At 37.7% G+C, this 18,400-nt stretch overlaps 1 protein-coding gene across 3 annotated transcripts in view; it reads right to left on the minus strand.

Annotated features, from left to right (window-relative positions):
- NELL2 (neural EGFL like 2) overlaps window positions 1-18,400 on the minus strand; it is a 462,863-nt gene that overhangs the window by 314,540 nt on the left and 129,923 nt on the right. For all 3 annotated transcript variants that reach the window (XM_027542640.1, XM_027542641.1, XM_027542642.1), the window contains exon 4: window positions 9,628-9,778. In XM_027542640.1, coding sequence (XP_027398441.1) covers window positions 9,628-9,778 — 151 coding nt within the window. The remainder of the gene's footprint in view (window positions 1-9,627; window positions 9,779-18,400) is intronic.

An 18,400-nucleotide genomic window follows, 5' to 3' on the forward strand; every position in this document is an offset into this window, starting at 1 on the left:
CCTCTTCATCTCTGTCTAGGGAAGTGAATAGCCCACACATGTGATGTGTGGCTGTGAGTATGGCTGCTTAGTCCATGGTTAGTTGCAGCAGCAGCAGCCAATGGATTCACTCATTGGCTCTGAAGAAAGAATGGAATGCTGACCAGAAGAAGAATGCCTTGCTTCTTCAGCATGAGAAAGAGATCTGTGCTCCATGAAATAACCTCTCTATATTAACTATATTATACTAGTTTATTAATTATATTAGCTCTCTATATTCTTTCTATCACTTAACCTATATAAAAATTTGGTACATATAAGTAATAAGAGAAATCTCATTTGCTTGCTGAGTCTTAACTTCAACTGAGTTTCTTTGATGAGCAACTCACCCTGCCTTATAATGAATGGTATATGTAGGTTTAACCACATTAGAATATATATTGCAACTTTCCTAATAATTAAAGATGCAATTTTGTTAGAGATAAATAATAATGTTGAAACACACTTTAAGAGAACACAATATAAGGGCAGTTTTTTTTAATTATGTAGAATTTGGGTTTGAAATTTTAATTTATAAATCCTATTATGTTTAATGTTATTTATTAAGTAAAGTGCAACCAAAAAATAAAGAGTATAGTAACTATAACATCAGTCTGGTAATTTTATCCAAAATAAACAGTCATCTTTTAGTTCAGAACCATTAAGCCAAGCAAATATTGCCAGTAAATTTAATTTTTACTGAGTAATATCAAGTAAGAAATGGCTTAATACATGACGCTCACTCACAAATATGAAGACATATTTTATCAGCCTCATACATAAAAACATTCTTACTCATTCAAAATGTACAATAATTACTACTAAGAGAGTTGAAAAAAATCTCATTTATTTCACCTTAAGTTTATTAATATAGAAGACCATGGCAAACTGCAAGACAGTTCTGTATATAGTTGCACACCTACTGCCGTAAATTATTTCCATGTATCCTATTTGCAAAACATTCAAAGTTAGAAGCATAGATAATATCTGCATATCAGGAAATTTTCTAATATTAATCTCATGAAAATCAATTTATATATATAAATCCCAAGACTATCTTAAGAGAAGTATTATAAATCACAGAATATAATCTAGGGGACTGTACCAAATCAGCACCAAAGGACAACAAAAGGATTTTACTTATTCTGAAGAAACTGTAGTTTTGTAAAATGGAAAAACAAAACAGTCCTTTTGGAATTTGGGGAAATTTTATTATGCATTTTTACTTACAAATACACTTTCACTTTTCAATGAGTATTTACTGTTTTCATATTTCTCTTCTATGTTTCTGGTATACATAAGTAAGTGAACTAACATCATAGAATTATTTCTCTATAGTCTTTTTTTATTCCTTTCAAAACACAATAGTCAGAAAACTGTAATGATGAGAAAACTCCTTTGATCTGCCTATGGGTCTTAATTCTTTCAGACATAAAGTACCGTATGTTACTGTCTGTTTTTTTTAGGTAAAACTATTGTTGGTTAAACATATACAGACATGACAGAAGAGCCAACAGCCTTTTTACACTGTATTCACATGACATTTGTGGTCCAGTTTTTAATAGCAGCTCCTACTTGAAAACATCATTTGAAACCTGCATCTCAGGTTGGGAGACCAAATGAGATCCTACACACAGTGCACCAGGGTACTGCTAATGAGCAAAAGTGGGGTAGCCATTCCTTTCTTCCAACCCAGGAATCAAGCCCGGGTCTTCCATGTTGCAGGAAGATTCTTTACCGTCTGAGCCACCGGGGAAGCTCCAAGAATACTGGAGTGGGTAGCCATTCCCTCCTCCAGCAGACCTTCACAACCCAGGCATTGAACCTGGGTCTCCCGCATTACAAGAAGATTCTTTACCATCTGAGCCACTAGGGAAGCCCTGACAAGGTTCCTAGCAGCTTCATAATGATGCCACTTTGTTTCAAGCTGTGTTTCAATACCAAGATGTGACTTAAGCCCACTTTCAATCCCAAGATACTGTGATGCCTGCCTTTCCCACTTCCATCCTGCTTTTAGCTCACTTCAGACACCCCCGAACCCAGAGCACATCCATTAGTCTCCTATGTCCAAACCAACAAAGTTCTGTGATTAGGTTTCCAGTTTTTACACTGTGGCTGAGATGTTGCCATGTAGCTCATTATAGGTGTCGTTATTCGCTAAGAACTTGTCATTTGGAGGCAGGACCTGCCAGTTAGTGAAATCCTCATGCTTAGAGCTAATGACATTTCAGGACAGATTAGGCACCCTGCATCAATAGAGCAATTTGAACATTCTCCAGATCATTTGCCCTAGCCTGGAGAAAACTTCCTCATGTCATTTACGATTCCTGGTCCAGTCATGATGATCTTTCTCTTGATCTTTCACTCATTTCTTCATCCACCAAATATTTATTTAGCATCTAACTTTGCATGACAGCATGGCAGGTGAAATGGAGTATGCAAACTTTATGTGTAATCCTCCACAACAAAGGGAAAAAAAATCTAATAAAACAATGTTGTCAGCTACATACAATTTCACACAAATGCATAAGTACACCTGGGAAAAGGATTAGAAAGCTACATCCTGGAGAGTTGTTGTGGTTGTCTCTAGATGCCAGAACTACACACAGTGACACTGGCAAATGTTTAACGTTTGGCCCTCTGTTCTCTAGAGAAATAATTCTGAGATACTGGTTCATTTATCCATTTCTTTAGGGAAGATAGAAAATATAAAAAAGTGGACTCATTAAAAAAAGAATAATCAATAAAAATGCATATTTTTTAAAAAGCTCTGCTCTGTAGCACTTGCTGATGTCCATAGCCTTCTTCAAGCTACAGCAGTAATGTCAGTCAGCTCACAAAGTTTCAACTCCTGTCAGCCAGTACCAGCCCACTCCAGCACACCACTGATGGGCTGAGAGATATTTTCCTGTTTATGTTTTTCTTATTTTCAAAATGTCTTTTAAGGATAATAGTGGTTGGCCCCAGGGACAGAAATCAAGTACCCATGGACATGGATGGAGGTAGCCTTTTTTCTCTATATCCTATGGTGTCTTTTCAATTTTGAACCACAGAATGTGTTACCAATTTTTTAAAATTTTAACTTTTTAAATCTTCAATAAATAATTGCTATGATTGTGATCAAAGGCAGTAAATGATATTTCTAGTGTCTCATATGTAAATAATACATATGTATATATGTGAAACATTGAAACAAGGTAAGATGTTATATGTTAGAATGGCAAAAGGAGTGGCCCAAATTTCAAAAAGGCATTGGAGGTTCATGGAGGAAGTGATGAATGTAGACTGGGAAGGTCAGTAAAAGCTTCATGGAGCACTGCGTGAAGTTCTGGAGTGTGAACACGCTTTGGATGAGCAGAAAGAAAGGGAATGACACATAGATGATGAGCAGACAGGCCTCTGTGCCCGGCATTTATACTCCTGCTGAATGATGCCACTTTTCTTCATCTCTGCCAGTACTGGAGCTGACATAACCCACAGCCTCTATTTCTCTCTGATTCTCCTTACTGCATCTGGCATCAGAGCAAGCCGCAAATAGCCAGATATCTCGGAACTCACTATCATCAATCGCATGGAAATGAAAGTGAAGTCAGGCACTGACATGAGGATCAGGGAAGCAGCAGCATCTCATCTCTAGTAGTAACATTAATGTTTATTTAGGGTTTATTCCATAGCAGGCACTATGTGGTTGAACTCACAGAGCCTTATTAATGGGGAATCATTCAAGTTATTGCTTTCTACCAAGCAGTCAAGAACTCAAAGTCAGCGGAATGCTACCACCTCACCACAACCATCCCCAAAAGCAACTAGGAAATAAGCAGGAAGAGCTCTTCTGTGAACTAAGACAGATGTGATGGAGAGCTGGACCCACATCTAATCACTGCCAGGTAAAGGATAACAGATCTCTTGTTTATTCTGATGGCCATTCTTCAACATTTAACTAGTTTACAGCTGACCATCCCATGAAGCACATAAATGTATTCACTTATCCAGGATATGTTTTGCAAACTAGTCATCTTAGTGGCTACCTCAGATAGTTCTACTGATTAAAATTTAACACTCTGGGGATACTTCGTTTGGCTTTTTTTTATTTTATTGGAGTATACTTGATTTACAATGCTGTGTTCATTTCTGCTGTACAGCAAAGTGATTCAGTTACACATACATATTCTTTTTCATTACATTATCACAATATATTGAATATAGTTCCCTGTGCTGTATATCAGGCCATTGTTTACCCATTGCATATGTAACAGTTCGCATCTGCTAATCCCAAACTCCCAATCTTTTCCTCCTGCACTCCTCCTTTACATCTGGCAATGGAATACTCTTTGGTCTTTAACAAATAGATTATAAACAAATGTTTATTCAATGGGATAATCCTCAAAATACTTTGCTAAATTTTAAAAAGCTATAAAATATTATGTCCAGTGTGATTCACTTTTTTAAATAGTCGTGAAGTCATGAAGTCACTCAGTCATGTCCGACTCTTTGTGACACCATGGACTGTAGCCCACCAGGATCCTCCATCCATGGAATTTTCTAGGCAAGAGTACTGGAGTGGGTTGCCATTTCCTTCTCCAGGGCTATACTATTTTAAATAGTATATCTATTCATTTTAAATAGACATGTATAACTGAAAGTATTAGTAAAAACTGATCTGATCTGATCCCCAGTAGAGTAAAATTACTGATGATTTTTGCTTCCTTCTTTGTGATTTTTCCTAATTTGTAAAATTCACTATAAGTATTACATGTAACGTTTCAAATTTGCAGCATAATTAAAACTTCCACATTCTAGAGGATTCATCCATCAGTACTTGAGAGTGGAACTTGTGCTACTTCCCCAGGAAAAGCCTGGCCCTGGCCTTGGGAATCACCTACTTCAGTTACCATAGCCAAACATAGGTACCTTCTGTTCGGGCATGTCCTTGTTGGCTCCTCAATTTTTGTAAAAAAAAATGCCAGTATTTCCTCCAACTCAATTGCTGCTGAAGCTCAATACTAAGTCTCACTTAACTGTCAACAAAGAATAACTCTAACTTGGGATATATCAGAGAAGTCTAACTTGAATTTAATATTTTCAAGACATTTGAAAAAGCAATCTATGTGGACTATTGCCTGGAAGACAAGGTATTTTATCAGGATTTCATACAGGAGGTGCTATTGTCATCTTGAGCAGTAAAACTTGGTTGCACAGAAGTTTCGTGCACGCTGCCTAAGGCCTTGCAGGCAGTATTGCTTCAAACACCCTCAACATAGATGCATGTTACTGGCATTGTTATAGACTTGATTTTTCTGAAGCGCACTGTGTGGTAATGCAACCAGTTGACACAAGGTCTTCTGAACTTGATCCTTTAAAGGCACTCAATACATTTTCCCATAAAAGGTCACAGGAGGCTTCAAAAGTTAAATGAAAATAAAAGAGCTGAGTAACTAAAAAAAATAAAAATAGGTCATAGGAGAAATACGTCTCTGCCCTCAAAATTAAGAATAGTTGCATTTCCTTAATCACCCAACTGGGTGTCTATTTTTTCTTTGCCCTAATTTGTATATTTCATTTTATTTTTATCTTATTGTCCTGTACATATCTCTATGAAAGTAAAAGTGAAAGTATTAGTTGTTCAGTTGTACCCAACTCTTTGCCACCCCATGGACTACAGCCTGCCAGTCTCCTCTGTTAATGGAGTTCTCCAGCAACAATACTAGAGTGGGTAGCCATTCCCTTCTCCAGGGGATCGAACCTGGGTGTCCCACATTGCAGGAAGATTCTTTACCATTTGAGCCACCAGGGAAGCCCAGATAGATATCTCTCTATATACCACTTTAATCTTTTGTAAAAATCAGCAGAGAATAAACAAGCATTCAGGAAATGATGAAACTAAAGAGACCGGTGCGAATAAGACTTAAGGAAAGAAAGATAATGTCAGCAATAATAATAGGGAAAAAAAACACAACAAAGCACAAGGTTTGGGAGGGTAACATGAGGTCAGGAGCTATCACAGTGGACAGGTTAAAAATTCTGGACTCAAGAATCGGAATGATGCCAACTGTGAAATAAGTCAGAGAAAGACAAATGCTGCATGATTTCACTCATATATGGAATGTAAAACCTAAAACAATCAACATAACAAAACAGAGTTATAGATACAAACAGGTGGTGGTCAGAGTAGAGAGGGTTTGAGGGGAGGAGATAAATAAGTGAGGGAGACTCAGAGGTACAAACTTCCAGTTATAAAATAAATGAGTCATGAGTATGCAATGCACAGTGTGGGGAATATAGGCAATAACTATTTGGTATCTTTATACGGTGACAACTTAATCTCTAATGCTTATTTTTCCTATCTGTAAAATGATAATGAGAATAATGACTTTGCCATATGATCGACTTCTGTGGAATTTTTTCTCTAGGATTATCAAGTACTTTATATGAATTTACAGATGAGGAACCTGAGGTTCAGAAGAGGTATGAAATTTACATGAGTCACAAAGCCAGTCAGTCTTAGAGCTATGACTGGAATGCACACAGTCCAGCTCCAGGTCCATACTCTGAACCATTATCTAATACATGATGATAACAGGAATTAACACATGGAATGCACTGAGCACCCTGCCTGGCACATGATAAGCCTTTAATAATTTGCTTACTGCTGCTGCTGCTGCTAAGCAAATGAGAAAGTGAATTACCAATACAGATGATTTTAATATTATAAAAAATATCCTATATCTCAAATGCAGTATTTATTTATGTAAATGTTATCAAATTTATAGATAATATAAATAATTAATAATAGATATTTATAGATAATATAAATAATTAATAATAAATTTAGCAAGAATAACTCGAAAGCATGAGAGCTAAGCACAACGATTCATATAAATATATTCACGTTGGTGCTATTTATTAAAGTTAAAAAAGAAATGAGTTAAGTACCCACAAGTAAGAAATTGATCAAACAAAATACGGCATATCTCTGTACAAAGACAATTCTGGATTAAAATATGACAATTTCAACATAGTCTTCTTCGGGTGATATGATTTGTATGAGTTCTCCTATTTCTTTGTTATACTTACCAGTATTCCAATTTTTCTACAATGAAAATACATCGCTATGCTAATTTGAAAAAAGTAAACATTATTTTTAATTGAAATAAGTCAATATAAAGCCCTACATATCATTTTAACAAGTCTACTTTATAGGAACAGTAAGAAAGGATCTGTCTGACACCAATCTGCCTTCAAGGACCTATCTGATAAAGGCTGGGGATATCAATATACCCTTACTATGTCTAAGGTGCTAAAAAAAAAAAATTTGAAACTGTTGTAAGAAGCATCAGATAGAAAGTACATAGATAATATGAAATCCATGCTGGTCAAGCATTTGTAGAGTTAATATATTCAACCCAAGGACCAAACAAAACATTGTCCATTTAGAAGGGATGGTTTTGAGGGTATCACCTGGAAGAAGGATGGGCGAGTTTCACATCCCTATGAAACAAAGCAGGACCCTGCGGTCTTTGCTCTCCCCACCATGTCCTCTGCCTGCCTTTTGTCTGTGGAAAACTTTAGTCAAAGAATAAGTTTAATCAGAAAAGTGAGAACAGATGGAAACAAAAGAAAACAATCAAAGGAAACCAAATAATAATGCAGTCATTAAGCAAAGTCAAGGACCTCTAGCACTTTCTCAAGGGCTATAGATAATATTCTGAGGCATATCCAGTGAGCTATCTTACAGATACCAAAACACCAGGCGGAGAAGTTAACTGCATGATGACAAGACTGTGCCCTGGACATAAGCTGCCACGATTTTGAGAATTGGTCTCAAAGAAAAGGGAACAAGTGGACCTTGAAACTGAAGATTAACCACACCTAAAACAACCAAGATGACACTGGTCAGACCACTGATGACCAATTTGAAGATGACTGTCGGAGCTGGCTGTGCTGTCTCTGCACGTAGCCCCCTCCTGTCTATAAAAGCTGTTGCCCCACTGGTTGCCAGCGGGGAGGAGCTGGTTTTTGGACAGATAGCCATCTGAATCTGCCCCGTTTCCAGTTGCTGGCATCTGAAATAAAGCAAACTTTCCTTTCCACCAACCTGGCCTGTTTATTGGCTTTTGAGCAGCAAGCAGCTGGACCCCACCACATCCTTTCAATATCTACAAATGGGGTAGTGGGAAAAAGCCACAGGGCAGAAAAATATAGTGCCTGAAATACAGGGGAAATTTTCTCAGCAAACAGAAATAATCAGAAATAAATCAGGCTGCTCTGTGAAGGAACAATATCCTTTGCTGTATGTGAATCATGTTGCCCAAAGCCCAATGGAGAAGGGCAGGGTCACAGTGGTATAAGCAAGGATATCAATCACCTGAAGACAAGGAACAGAAACATACCAAGAGGGAAAATCCTAGTGAATCCTTGGGAGATGGAACTCTCCCTTTTTACTAAGTCAACTACTCAGTGAATGTTTGGGTGACATCCTCCTCCGAAAAACAAGCCAAAACCTGGGAGGAAAAAAACCCAAGTGAGAGGCTTGAGATGTTACCATAATCCTTTGGGGTTAAAGATAAAATTAGATGGGATCTTAAATACTGTGAGTAATCTAGGCAGAATGTGATCAGAAACCCTATTCTATGAGTTGATTTTCTATATTTTGTTCTCCACATATATTTGGCCTTCAGTGTTTAGCAAAGATTTGCAAAGTCCCAGACTGTCCCATCTCTCATAAGGGAAACCAGGAAAAGAGGTTTCTGCTCACATCACATTAAATCCATTATATATGTAAAACACTTTACATATATAAACTCTTTGACCCTCACAACAATCTATGAAGAAGGTATTACTACCATCCCTGTACTATAGATGAGGAAACTGAGGTTATGTAATTTGCCCCAAGGTCTACCAAGAGTCACAAAGTGGGTACTCAAAATACGAACAATGAAAGAAATTTCATTGTCAGAACCCTGGCTATTCTTTCAGGAAGGAATCACTTTAACTTGCTTGATATTATTTAGCAGCAATTTATGTACATTCTAAGTGTCATGAATGAATTTTTTCTTCTCCCTCTCCACTCCTCCTCACTACTCCCACCAGCTCCCAAATCATGTTTCTCACATGTGCGAGAAACTAGGAAATACCAGATAGCATTTTGATTCAACACACATCCAAGAATAGCTGTAACTATCACAGTCTAAGAACATGTTGAAAAAGAATGTATTTGTCCGTGATTAAAATTTTAAGACTATTAAACTCTAAACCCAAGCAATATCTTAAAGAAATAGAATACAGTATTTTTGTGGCTATCTGTTTATCAATTAAGAAGTTTGCTTGACTTTAACATTGAATAGCATATCTCATGAAGAAGTTAGTGATTAATAAATGGGTTTTAATAAAATGGTAACTTCTGTATGCTCTTAGCAACACCAAAAACAGCAGCTCCTTCTGCTTTTAGGCTGATCTCAATTACCTGTGTTTGTGATTTTGCATAATATAGCAAAATTATTCTTGCTGTTTTAAACCAACCCTGTTATCTCACTTTTATTTAGTTCTCTTTAATGTGTTAATTTCACTATATAAAATGAAAACACAGGAAACTCCAGCAGTCACACATACCTGTGATCCAAATGGTGAATGGAAAGGATCACTCCGGAATTTAAGTGGGTCTGTTTTAGGGTCACCAGAATAGTAAACTCATGTTTATTTCTCAGCTTCTGAAAAAACTGTTCAGCTGTAGCAGTGGAGGCTTTTATACTTCTGGGAGTATCTAAAAAGGGAAACAAACAGTAAATAGACTAGAATGTGGTCCTTTATCCTTTATAGGCAACATCTTTCAGAAACATTACAAGTAATTGCTGATAAATATCAAGCTCCAGACTCTCCTGGTAAATTCTTTAAAAAACACTTTTTGCTACACATAACACAGACAGTAAACCACATGAATGACTGAGCTTGTATTTCAGGGATCTTTTTTCAAAAATGTCTTTGAGACAAGGAATCAAAGAAGCCTGTCAAAAAAGCCTGTTTGAAGAAGTGAGCTTCCAAGTTTTCTGCTCACACTCTTCCTATATCCTGGATACCATGGCCACATCAGTGTCAAAACAGAACAGAAAGATGTCCTTCCGAAAAAAGGACCTAAGAGACCATGATAGAGCCATTTAGCTTTTCTGACACCTTATGACAGAAAACTGGATTTAAATCAATGCGCTACCTTACACATTGATATCTATAGCCAGAAGGCTTGCTATAAATAGATTTTTAAAAAGATCATTGAAATTAGTCACTCTCAGCCTTCTGTGCACTGGATGAAACGTTAAGATCAAATTATCATACCATATTTTTGAAAGAAATGCAGAGAACTTAATTCCCACGTCCCTCTCCCCTGGTTTAAAGAGCAACTAGACAAGAGATTTGAGTGGGAGAGTAGATTTTTATCCTGCACTTCTCTTTGGTTTAGTCTTGCAGCTCCAACCTCAAGACTCACAGGATATGGGGAAAATAGCCAGGGACAGACTTAGTGGACATGACAAAGCCTATCATTCAAGCCATCTTCCAACAAAGCACAACACTTTCCTAGTTGTAGAACCCCTGGTTCTACCCCCAGAGAATGCCAGTGGCACCCAATCCTAGTCACTGTGACAACCCAAAGTTCTCCCACACATTGCCAAGCATACCTTTCGGAACAGTGTAGCAGAAATCAGGTTCAGAATAACTACCTTGATGAAACAGAGATTACAGGATTAATCTAACGTTCCCACTTTTCCAGCCCCATAAATTTATGGAATAAAATGTAACCATCTGGCTTGTGTCCATCACTGGGAATGCACAGACATGGAGAAGCCCTCAAGATAGTCATAAAATATAGGGGACAAATAATCCTAATAAAATAAAAGAAATGCTGTCATTTTCAGCATAAATACAAAGTGTTCTTTCAGGTAAATACAAAGTGTTCTTGGATCACAGAGGGAAAAGTAGCCAACATCAGTTGGAGGGAAGGAGCTCATAAAACAAATGGCATTTGGTCAGGAGGAGACGGTAAAGAATCCACCTGCAATGAAGGAGACCCGGGTCTGATCCCTGGCTTGGGAAGATTGCATGGAGAAGTGAATGGCTACCCACCCCAGGATTCTTTCCTGAAGAATCCCAGGGACAGAGAAGCCTGGCGGGCTACAGGCAATGGGGTCACAAAGAGGCAGACATGACTGAGTGACTAACACTTTCAACTTCTTCACCAGGTAGAGAAGAGAGGGAAAACCATTCCAGCCATAGAAATAGCTGATGAAAAAGCAGAGAGGTGTGAAAGGGCATGATACGGCTGAAAAACCAAACAGCAGCCACTGCAGAATGGAGCTGGGCAGGAAAGTTGGATAGGATAGGCAGGGCTTTGTGTGCCAGTGTAACAGATACTTGTCTTTGTCATCATCCACGATTTAATCTCTGGATGCAAAAATTAAAATAAATAATAATAATTCTTATGTACCACTGAAAAACCATCCCACCTCACTCCTAACCCACAGCTTCCTCTGTGTTAGAAGGATTCTGATCTATCACAGCATCACCTCTTCCTGTCCACAGTAACTGATTCAGGAACAGGCACCTAACCCAGGACAAGGAAATCAGGTTCAGGATACTGGTTCAAAGTTTCAGGACAAAGAAACTTCGGTGTTTCCAAAAATAAACTTCTTCAGTTCTATCCCACAGTCACAACAAAAAGCATAACAATAATCTGCAATTTCAGCCATGGTTAGTGTAATACTTTCTCCCCAGACTCCAGGAAGGAGAAGAGAGGCTTTGCAGAGATGCAATCCAATTCCTCTGAGCTCCAAAACCTTCTGCTGCCTCAAGGAGGCACATAAGATGTGACTCTGAGAAGAATTTACCTAGTGTTAACTTTTAATCTACTCCAATTTACATACAAGTGAATTATTCACAAATTCCAAAACTTCATTCTAACTTATAGATAGAAGCAAATTAAAATTGAATTATAAATATTTATTATGCTCCCCCCTCCCCTCCCCTTTTCAGGCTTGAGTTGATTCAAGGTAGAGCTTGAGCAAAATCCTTTGTCTTGCTGAACAGGGTGATAGATGAGGACTCCAAGGAGAGAAACAGAGGAAGAACTACATTGAATATGGAAATGATGATCAGAGCCACCAATAGAAGCAAAGGCGTGGCCCAGTGAGGTTAAGCTCCAATAATGAGAGAAAGAAACTGAGAAAAGGATAGCAGCTGCCTGACAAGGAAGAACTTTAGAGAAGAGATGCTTAAAGAGGATTTCTAGAAAGTTTCATCATTTGTTACTCAAAAGAAAACCTCTGTTATTTTCCATTGCTTTTGGGGTCAGATTCGTGAAGGGTTGAGAGGCTGTATTATTTTTGTGGGTTTTGTTTGTCTTGTTTTCAGATGAAATGACATGTGAAGACTGACCCATGATGAAAGGAAGGACATAAAAATGGATTATATTTGAATATCCTTGGTAAAAATGTACATCACCATGGTTGAAAACATGGTGAAGGCAAGTGTAGTTGAAGGGAAATTATTTTGTAAAAATTGTTCAATCTTCATTTTGGAAAAATTTCTCTGGTAGCCATATGGAAGGTTATTTGAAAAAAAAAAAATGAACATAGGGAAAACTCTTGAGAGACTAATAATTCACATGATTGTTGACTTTTCGTTAAGTTTCACATGTTTTGGCATTTACCAGGAATGGTGATATAGAGCTACTTACTGGTCATTTCACTGCCTGTCAGGAACGCTGATGCAAGAAGGGCCAAGTAAACACCAGATGTTATTTGCACTGAGATTCAGGAAGTGCTTAAGGAGACCTGCAAGGCAGAACCATCCTTTATCCTACCAGGGTGGTAGGCAGGGTCCCAGAAGATCTCTATCCAGCTTAGACTTAAACCTATTCATTCATGGGGTCACAGTTCAGGACAAGCTCTCTCACCTGTCCAAGCTCTCCTCTTGGCCCATTACACTTCCTGTTTTGCTCCCTCTATGAGGATTAGGATGACTTGCAAGAACAGACCCTCCAACATGGAACATGTCCTGCAGAAGCTCCATTCAATCTACACTTTACTGACAGGAAAAATGAAATTCTTTTTTTCCATCCTGATTAACCAAGTTCATGGTTATAAAGGTTTAAAAACTGGGGCTGGCATGAATCTGGCATTCCTAGTCCAGAAGCCTAAGACACAGTGAAGGGGGGTTATTGAATGAGACAGGGAGAGCACCTATAGGAAGCAGAATAATTTTCAGCTTTCTGTCAATAGAACAGCATCTTCCACCACCCCTTACCTCACCCTAATGATATTTATATCTATTGTTCCCCCCGAAAAACATGTTTTTCAAGAATCCATTATGTCTGAGTCTAACAAGGGCTTGAAGGGAGCCCGAACTCTGTGAGTAGCTCAGAAAACTTAGCAGGGGTTGAATTCAAGAAGTCTTTAGAAAGCAAAGTCTAAATAATTTGGTCACCAATAAAAGACATGCCAAAGGTAAAAAAAAAAAGAAAAAAATTGAATCCAAAATTCCCAGCTTGAGAGACTGAATGAAAGGAACTGCAGGACAAGCATAATGGTACCCAGATGGGATTTCAATTTTAGAAACGGTCATTCTGAGGTGTTCAGAGACGTGCATGGGGACATGTCCAGCAGGAGGCTGGCACTACAGAACCTGATCTCAAGAGAGAGGTCAAGGTTGGCAGTATAAATGTAGAGGTCATTGGAATACAGCATCTAAAGTGATAGGCATGCCTGAGTAAATCATAGGAATCACAGGAATGAGAGGAGGATAAAAGGATGGACCATAAAGACACTAGATCTGTAGAACAGCAGGGACAGCATATTTAACTTTATATACGTACTACATAATGCTGCACATCTATACCATACAACATTTGTCTTTCAAAAATGTGTAAATAATATATTTTCCCCTTTGAACCCACATTCCATTTTATTCTCACAAAGCTTGACAAGGACAACTGTTATCACAGTTGTCAATGGGAAAAGCAAACCAAGGAACAATTCTGTGAGTCACCCAAAGGCATCCAGCATGCTAGAGGTGTAATGGGGATGACAATTTTTGGTCCCATATTCCTTCCACTAAATTGCCCTGCCTTCTGAACACATCCTAACCTATGCTCAACTGCCTCTCACAAGCAGAAAAGTAAATTCAAGAATGTGAACACAGAAAATAATGTAGAAAAAAGTAATTATATAACATTTTTAGTTTCTTAAGTGACTGGCTTAGTAGTGATTTTAAGAAAGGTCACTTTCCTCATTTGCATTTGTTTCCCAATTCGTAAAGTTAGCATTCTTGCCTTTTATTTTCATCTCAAAGATTATATAATGTTCAGAGAGACTTCTTAGTTCCCGTGATTATTACTTCAAGACCCAACTCTATTCCTCACCAGAAAATCAAGGCAGAGAAACCACCATGTGAGAATAATTCTACTTTATTTTTGTTATCATTTCAATTTTCAGAATTCACAATTAAATTCAGGGATATATTAAGCAATTCCTCAACAAGGCCTCCTGTTAGGAACCACGTATAAAAAATAGAATGTGTGTGGTGGTTCTGAACTCAGAATAATGAGTTTCCAATGCCAGCTATCAGATGACTAGCTGTGTTTGGCATGTAGCAACACCATGTGTTGGCTTTTCACATTATGATACATATTATTATTACTCTCACAAGCAGTGAGCCTGTGGTACCTACTCAAACTACCAAGAGCCATTATACCCTTGTGACTTTCTGAGCTTACTTTCATTCTAAGTATCTCACACTCCACAAAATACAAGTTTCCACATATGAAAATTGACATAAAATTTTGGGCAATGTAAACACTGCATTGTTTTAAGAGTCTGATAAAAAAAAGTTTCTGGCAATGAAATTATTCTTAGAATAAATCCTGCCTACCACCCTCTGTTTCTAGAGAACTGATCATTCTCTTACGGACAAAAGTCAAAGTGAATTGAATTTCTTTTCAAAGAAGAACTGACAAAGATCATTTGAACTGCCTGTTTAGAGAAAAACAGGCTAAGAAAAGGGTCTTTAAATACTACTAGGAAGCTGCACAGAAGAACTTACCAACACGCCCATGCTATACAAGGTCTTTTTAATTGCAGAACTGCTTGAATTTAAAGCAAAACTTTGTTTCCATGCTTTCCATATTTATTGTGTGCAGTGCATAAAAATCCCACCAAAAACACAAGTGGCATTTTCAAGTAGTTATTAATAAATAATAAAGCATGTCAGAAGCAATCACATCAAAATATTCATTTTTAGTCATGCGACTTCCAGAATGAAGACATGAGCTCACACGTGAATGCAGAGTAACCCCCTACACACACAAACAGAGTGAGGGTGAAATGGAGCGAGACTGGTTTCTTTCTAAATCAAAATGCAGCTGAATGCAAGTGTATCTGTGGTCACAAATATGGATGTTTACTGATAAAGAATCCAACTGGAGCTTCTTTAAGTACTAATTTTGGTGCATTAGTAGTAAAAGAAGGAATCTGTCCATCTCCCAATAACAAAGCAACTGTTAATAATTCTTTTCTTCTTTTGCACTTAAACTGCATCACTGCTACTGCCATCATGAATCTAATGAGTCTCTGTTCCCTGACAGGTCTCTCTCCTATCTGCAGTATGTAGAAACCTAAATTGATTTCCTGCCACATAATCAGACTAATACAGATAAAATGTGCAGATTCAATCATTAAAAACAGTCTATCTCAGGCATAGAATGGTTAACTTAGAATGTTCCAAAACTCACCAAAATACCCTATTTTCCCAGTCTCTAACTGGGAAAGGTTGTCTTCTAAATTCAGGTTAGAAACGTATGCTGTTATAACTATTATCATTATTGTCTATTGCTCTTGCTCTCCCTTCAATATTCCCATGCCTTTAGAGTCCAAAACTTTAAAAGCAAAATAAAAATTTTAAAAGCCATAAAAACTGGACTAACACAGAATATACAGTTTGCAAAGTCTTTCAACATGAGCAATCTCATTTAAGCCTCACAGCAACTTTGAATAAATGGGATTAGTAGCTCTACAGTAGTAAAAATTACAGATAAGGAAAGCAGTGCAGAGAAACCAAATCACTCATCTCCACTAGAGGCTCAAAATCAGAGCTGATGTCTATCAACTTACTATATGAGGAACTTGTTGGTTCAAAACTTCAGGAACTTCCTGAATGAAATCTAAAACTGGCCACATACACAGAGGGCAAAGAGAGACTGTAGGAAGAGGTAGACAGCTTCAGATTGATAGGTGGCAGGTTTAACAAACAAAGGAACTTAGACACCAGGCTTGTCTTGGGCAGTTGCAAGATGAACAGATCTCCACACTTGCCTACCAGAATCTTAAAAGTTTATATAGAAACCTTAAACTGGGTTCAGTCACATATAACTCCCAGATGGTCTCAAAAACACATTGCTTCTTCAAGGTGGCCGTATGGTTGAAAAGAGCTCCCACTGTGGGTACCCTGGAATGCACATTTCAAGGATGGGAGAGGGTGAGGAGCTTCTGATTGCCCTGATCTGGCTTTTGGGTCATCTGGCGGTCATGTCCTCTCAACAACCTTCTCCAGTAGAGTACTCTAGGCAATTACATGGGAACAAACCTACCAAATTCAGTTGACAGAACCTGGATCCCAACCCAGGCCATGATGGCTGATACATACTCTACAAAGTAGATAAACCCTCATTTTAAGTTAACGTTTATGAAAAAATTTATTCTGAAGATAAACAAATACATTTTTCTTGATCTTTGGCTCAATTTAGGATTTGCAGATCTATAAAACTACTCATATCACACAATCTCTCAGCTAATATTGAAACAACTGAGGTGTAATGGCACTAAATTTTAAAGTTTTTTAAAAGATAATTTTCCTCAAAAAGTTACTGATCAAAATGTATGAGTAATCCACAACTTTTTCATCAGCAAACACACATCTAAGGATGCCACATCCTCACCCTTTAGACATCTACATGCTTCTTTACATTGCCGGGTTCGGGGAGTACAAAGACACACTCTTGGGAGGTCAACTTGGAAACATCCCTTCATTAAATCCAAAACAATCTCAAAAGTTTATTTCAAATCCACAGATAATTATAATTTGATTCAATGCAAAATAAACATATCTTCACATATTATTTACCAAAAAGATTTGTTGGCTTAGTGTTGTGAATACCTGTGTGCATGCTCAGTCATGTCCAACTTTGCAGTTCCATGGACTGTAAGTGGTCAGGTTCCTCTGTCCATGGAATTTTCCATGCAAGAACACTGGAGTGGGTTGCCATTTCCTACTTTAGGGGATTTCCTGACCTAGGGATTAAACTCGAGTCTCTTGCATCTCCTGCATTGGCAGGCAGATTCCTTACCACAGCACCACCTGGCAAGCCCCAACACACAAATAGACATACACAAATACATATAATAAAAAATCAGAAACAAAAGCATCCACTAACTAGTCAAAGAAACAAAAACAAATAGCAGATTCTACTACTAGATTTAGCAACTATATGATTGACTTTAAGTAAATTATCAGAATTTTATTAAAGCAGAACAAAATGTAGTCAAGGTGTAAAGGGGTTAAAATAAGAAAACATCTCTACACTTTGAAGCTTAAAATTATATACACAACAGCCACCAGACAAGATATTCTCTCTCTCTCTTTAGTCACTAAGTCGTGTCTGACTCTTGCAACTCCATGTACTATAGCCTGCCAGGGTCCTCCGTCCATGGGATTCTCCAGGCAAGAATACTGGAGTGGGTTGCCATTTCCTTCTCCAGGGGATCTTCCCGACCCAGGGATCAAACCCAGGTCTCCTGCATTGCAGGCAAATTCTTTACTGATTGAGCTATGAGGGAAGCCCTACACTTTGAAGTTTAAAATAAGAGAAGATATTAATGTTACTTTATTTTTGTTTGTTTTGATTCCATGGAAACAAGCAACTTTCTGAAAACTGGCTTCCATGAAAACTGCTGCTTGAGTTTATAATCATATTAATACTTTTAGCTAGTGTTTACCAGTCCCTCAGAACTTCACCAGTGAAATTAGCAGCTGTTTTGTTACCAGCAAAATTAAGAAGGTAAATTAGCCAAAACAGTATTTCTCTTTATCATCTCTTCTCTCAGTTGCAATACTGCTCAAGAATAAGATCAAATAGACAGAAATACTAAGCAAATAGAAGAGAATATGATGACTGATGACAATGACAATGTCAATGATTAAAATGATGACATCATTTACAACTTCAGTAGACTGGCTGCACTGTTTTGTTGATCCTGCCTCATTACTTATGGATAGTAGTCTCAACAACATCATTTGAACATAAGTAGTAGATCTGAGAATTAGTAATTTGCTACATCTTTATTTA

Source organism: Bos indicus x Bos taurus, chromosome 5 (assembly GCF_003369695.1).
Source record: "Bos indicus x Bos taurus breed Angus x Brahman F1 hybrid chromosome 5, Bos_hybrid_MaternalHap_v2.0, whole genome shotgun sequence".
In the NCBI taxonomy this organism is placed as follows: Eukaryota; Metazoa; Chordata; class Mammalia; order Artiodactyla; family Bovidae; genus Bos; species Bos indicus x Bos taurus.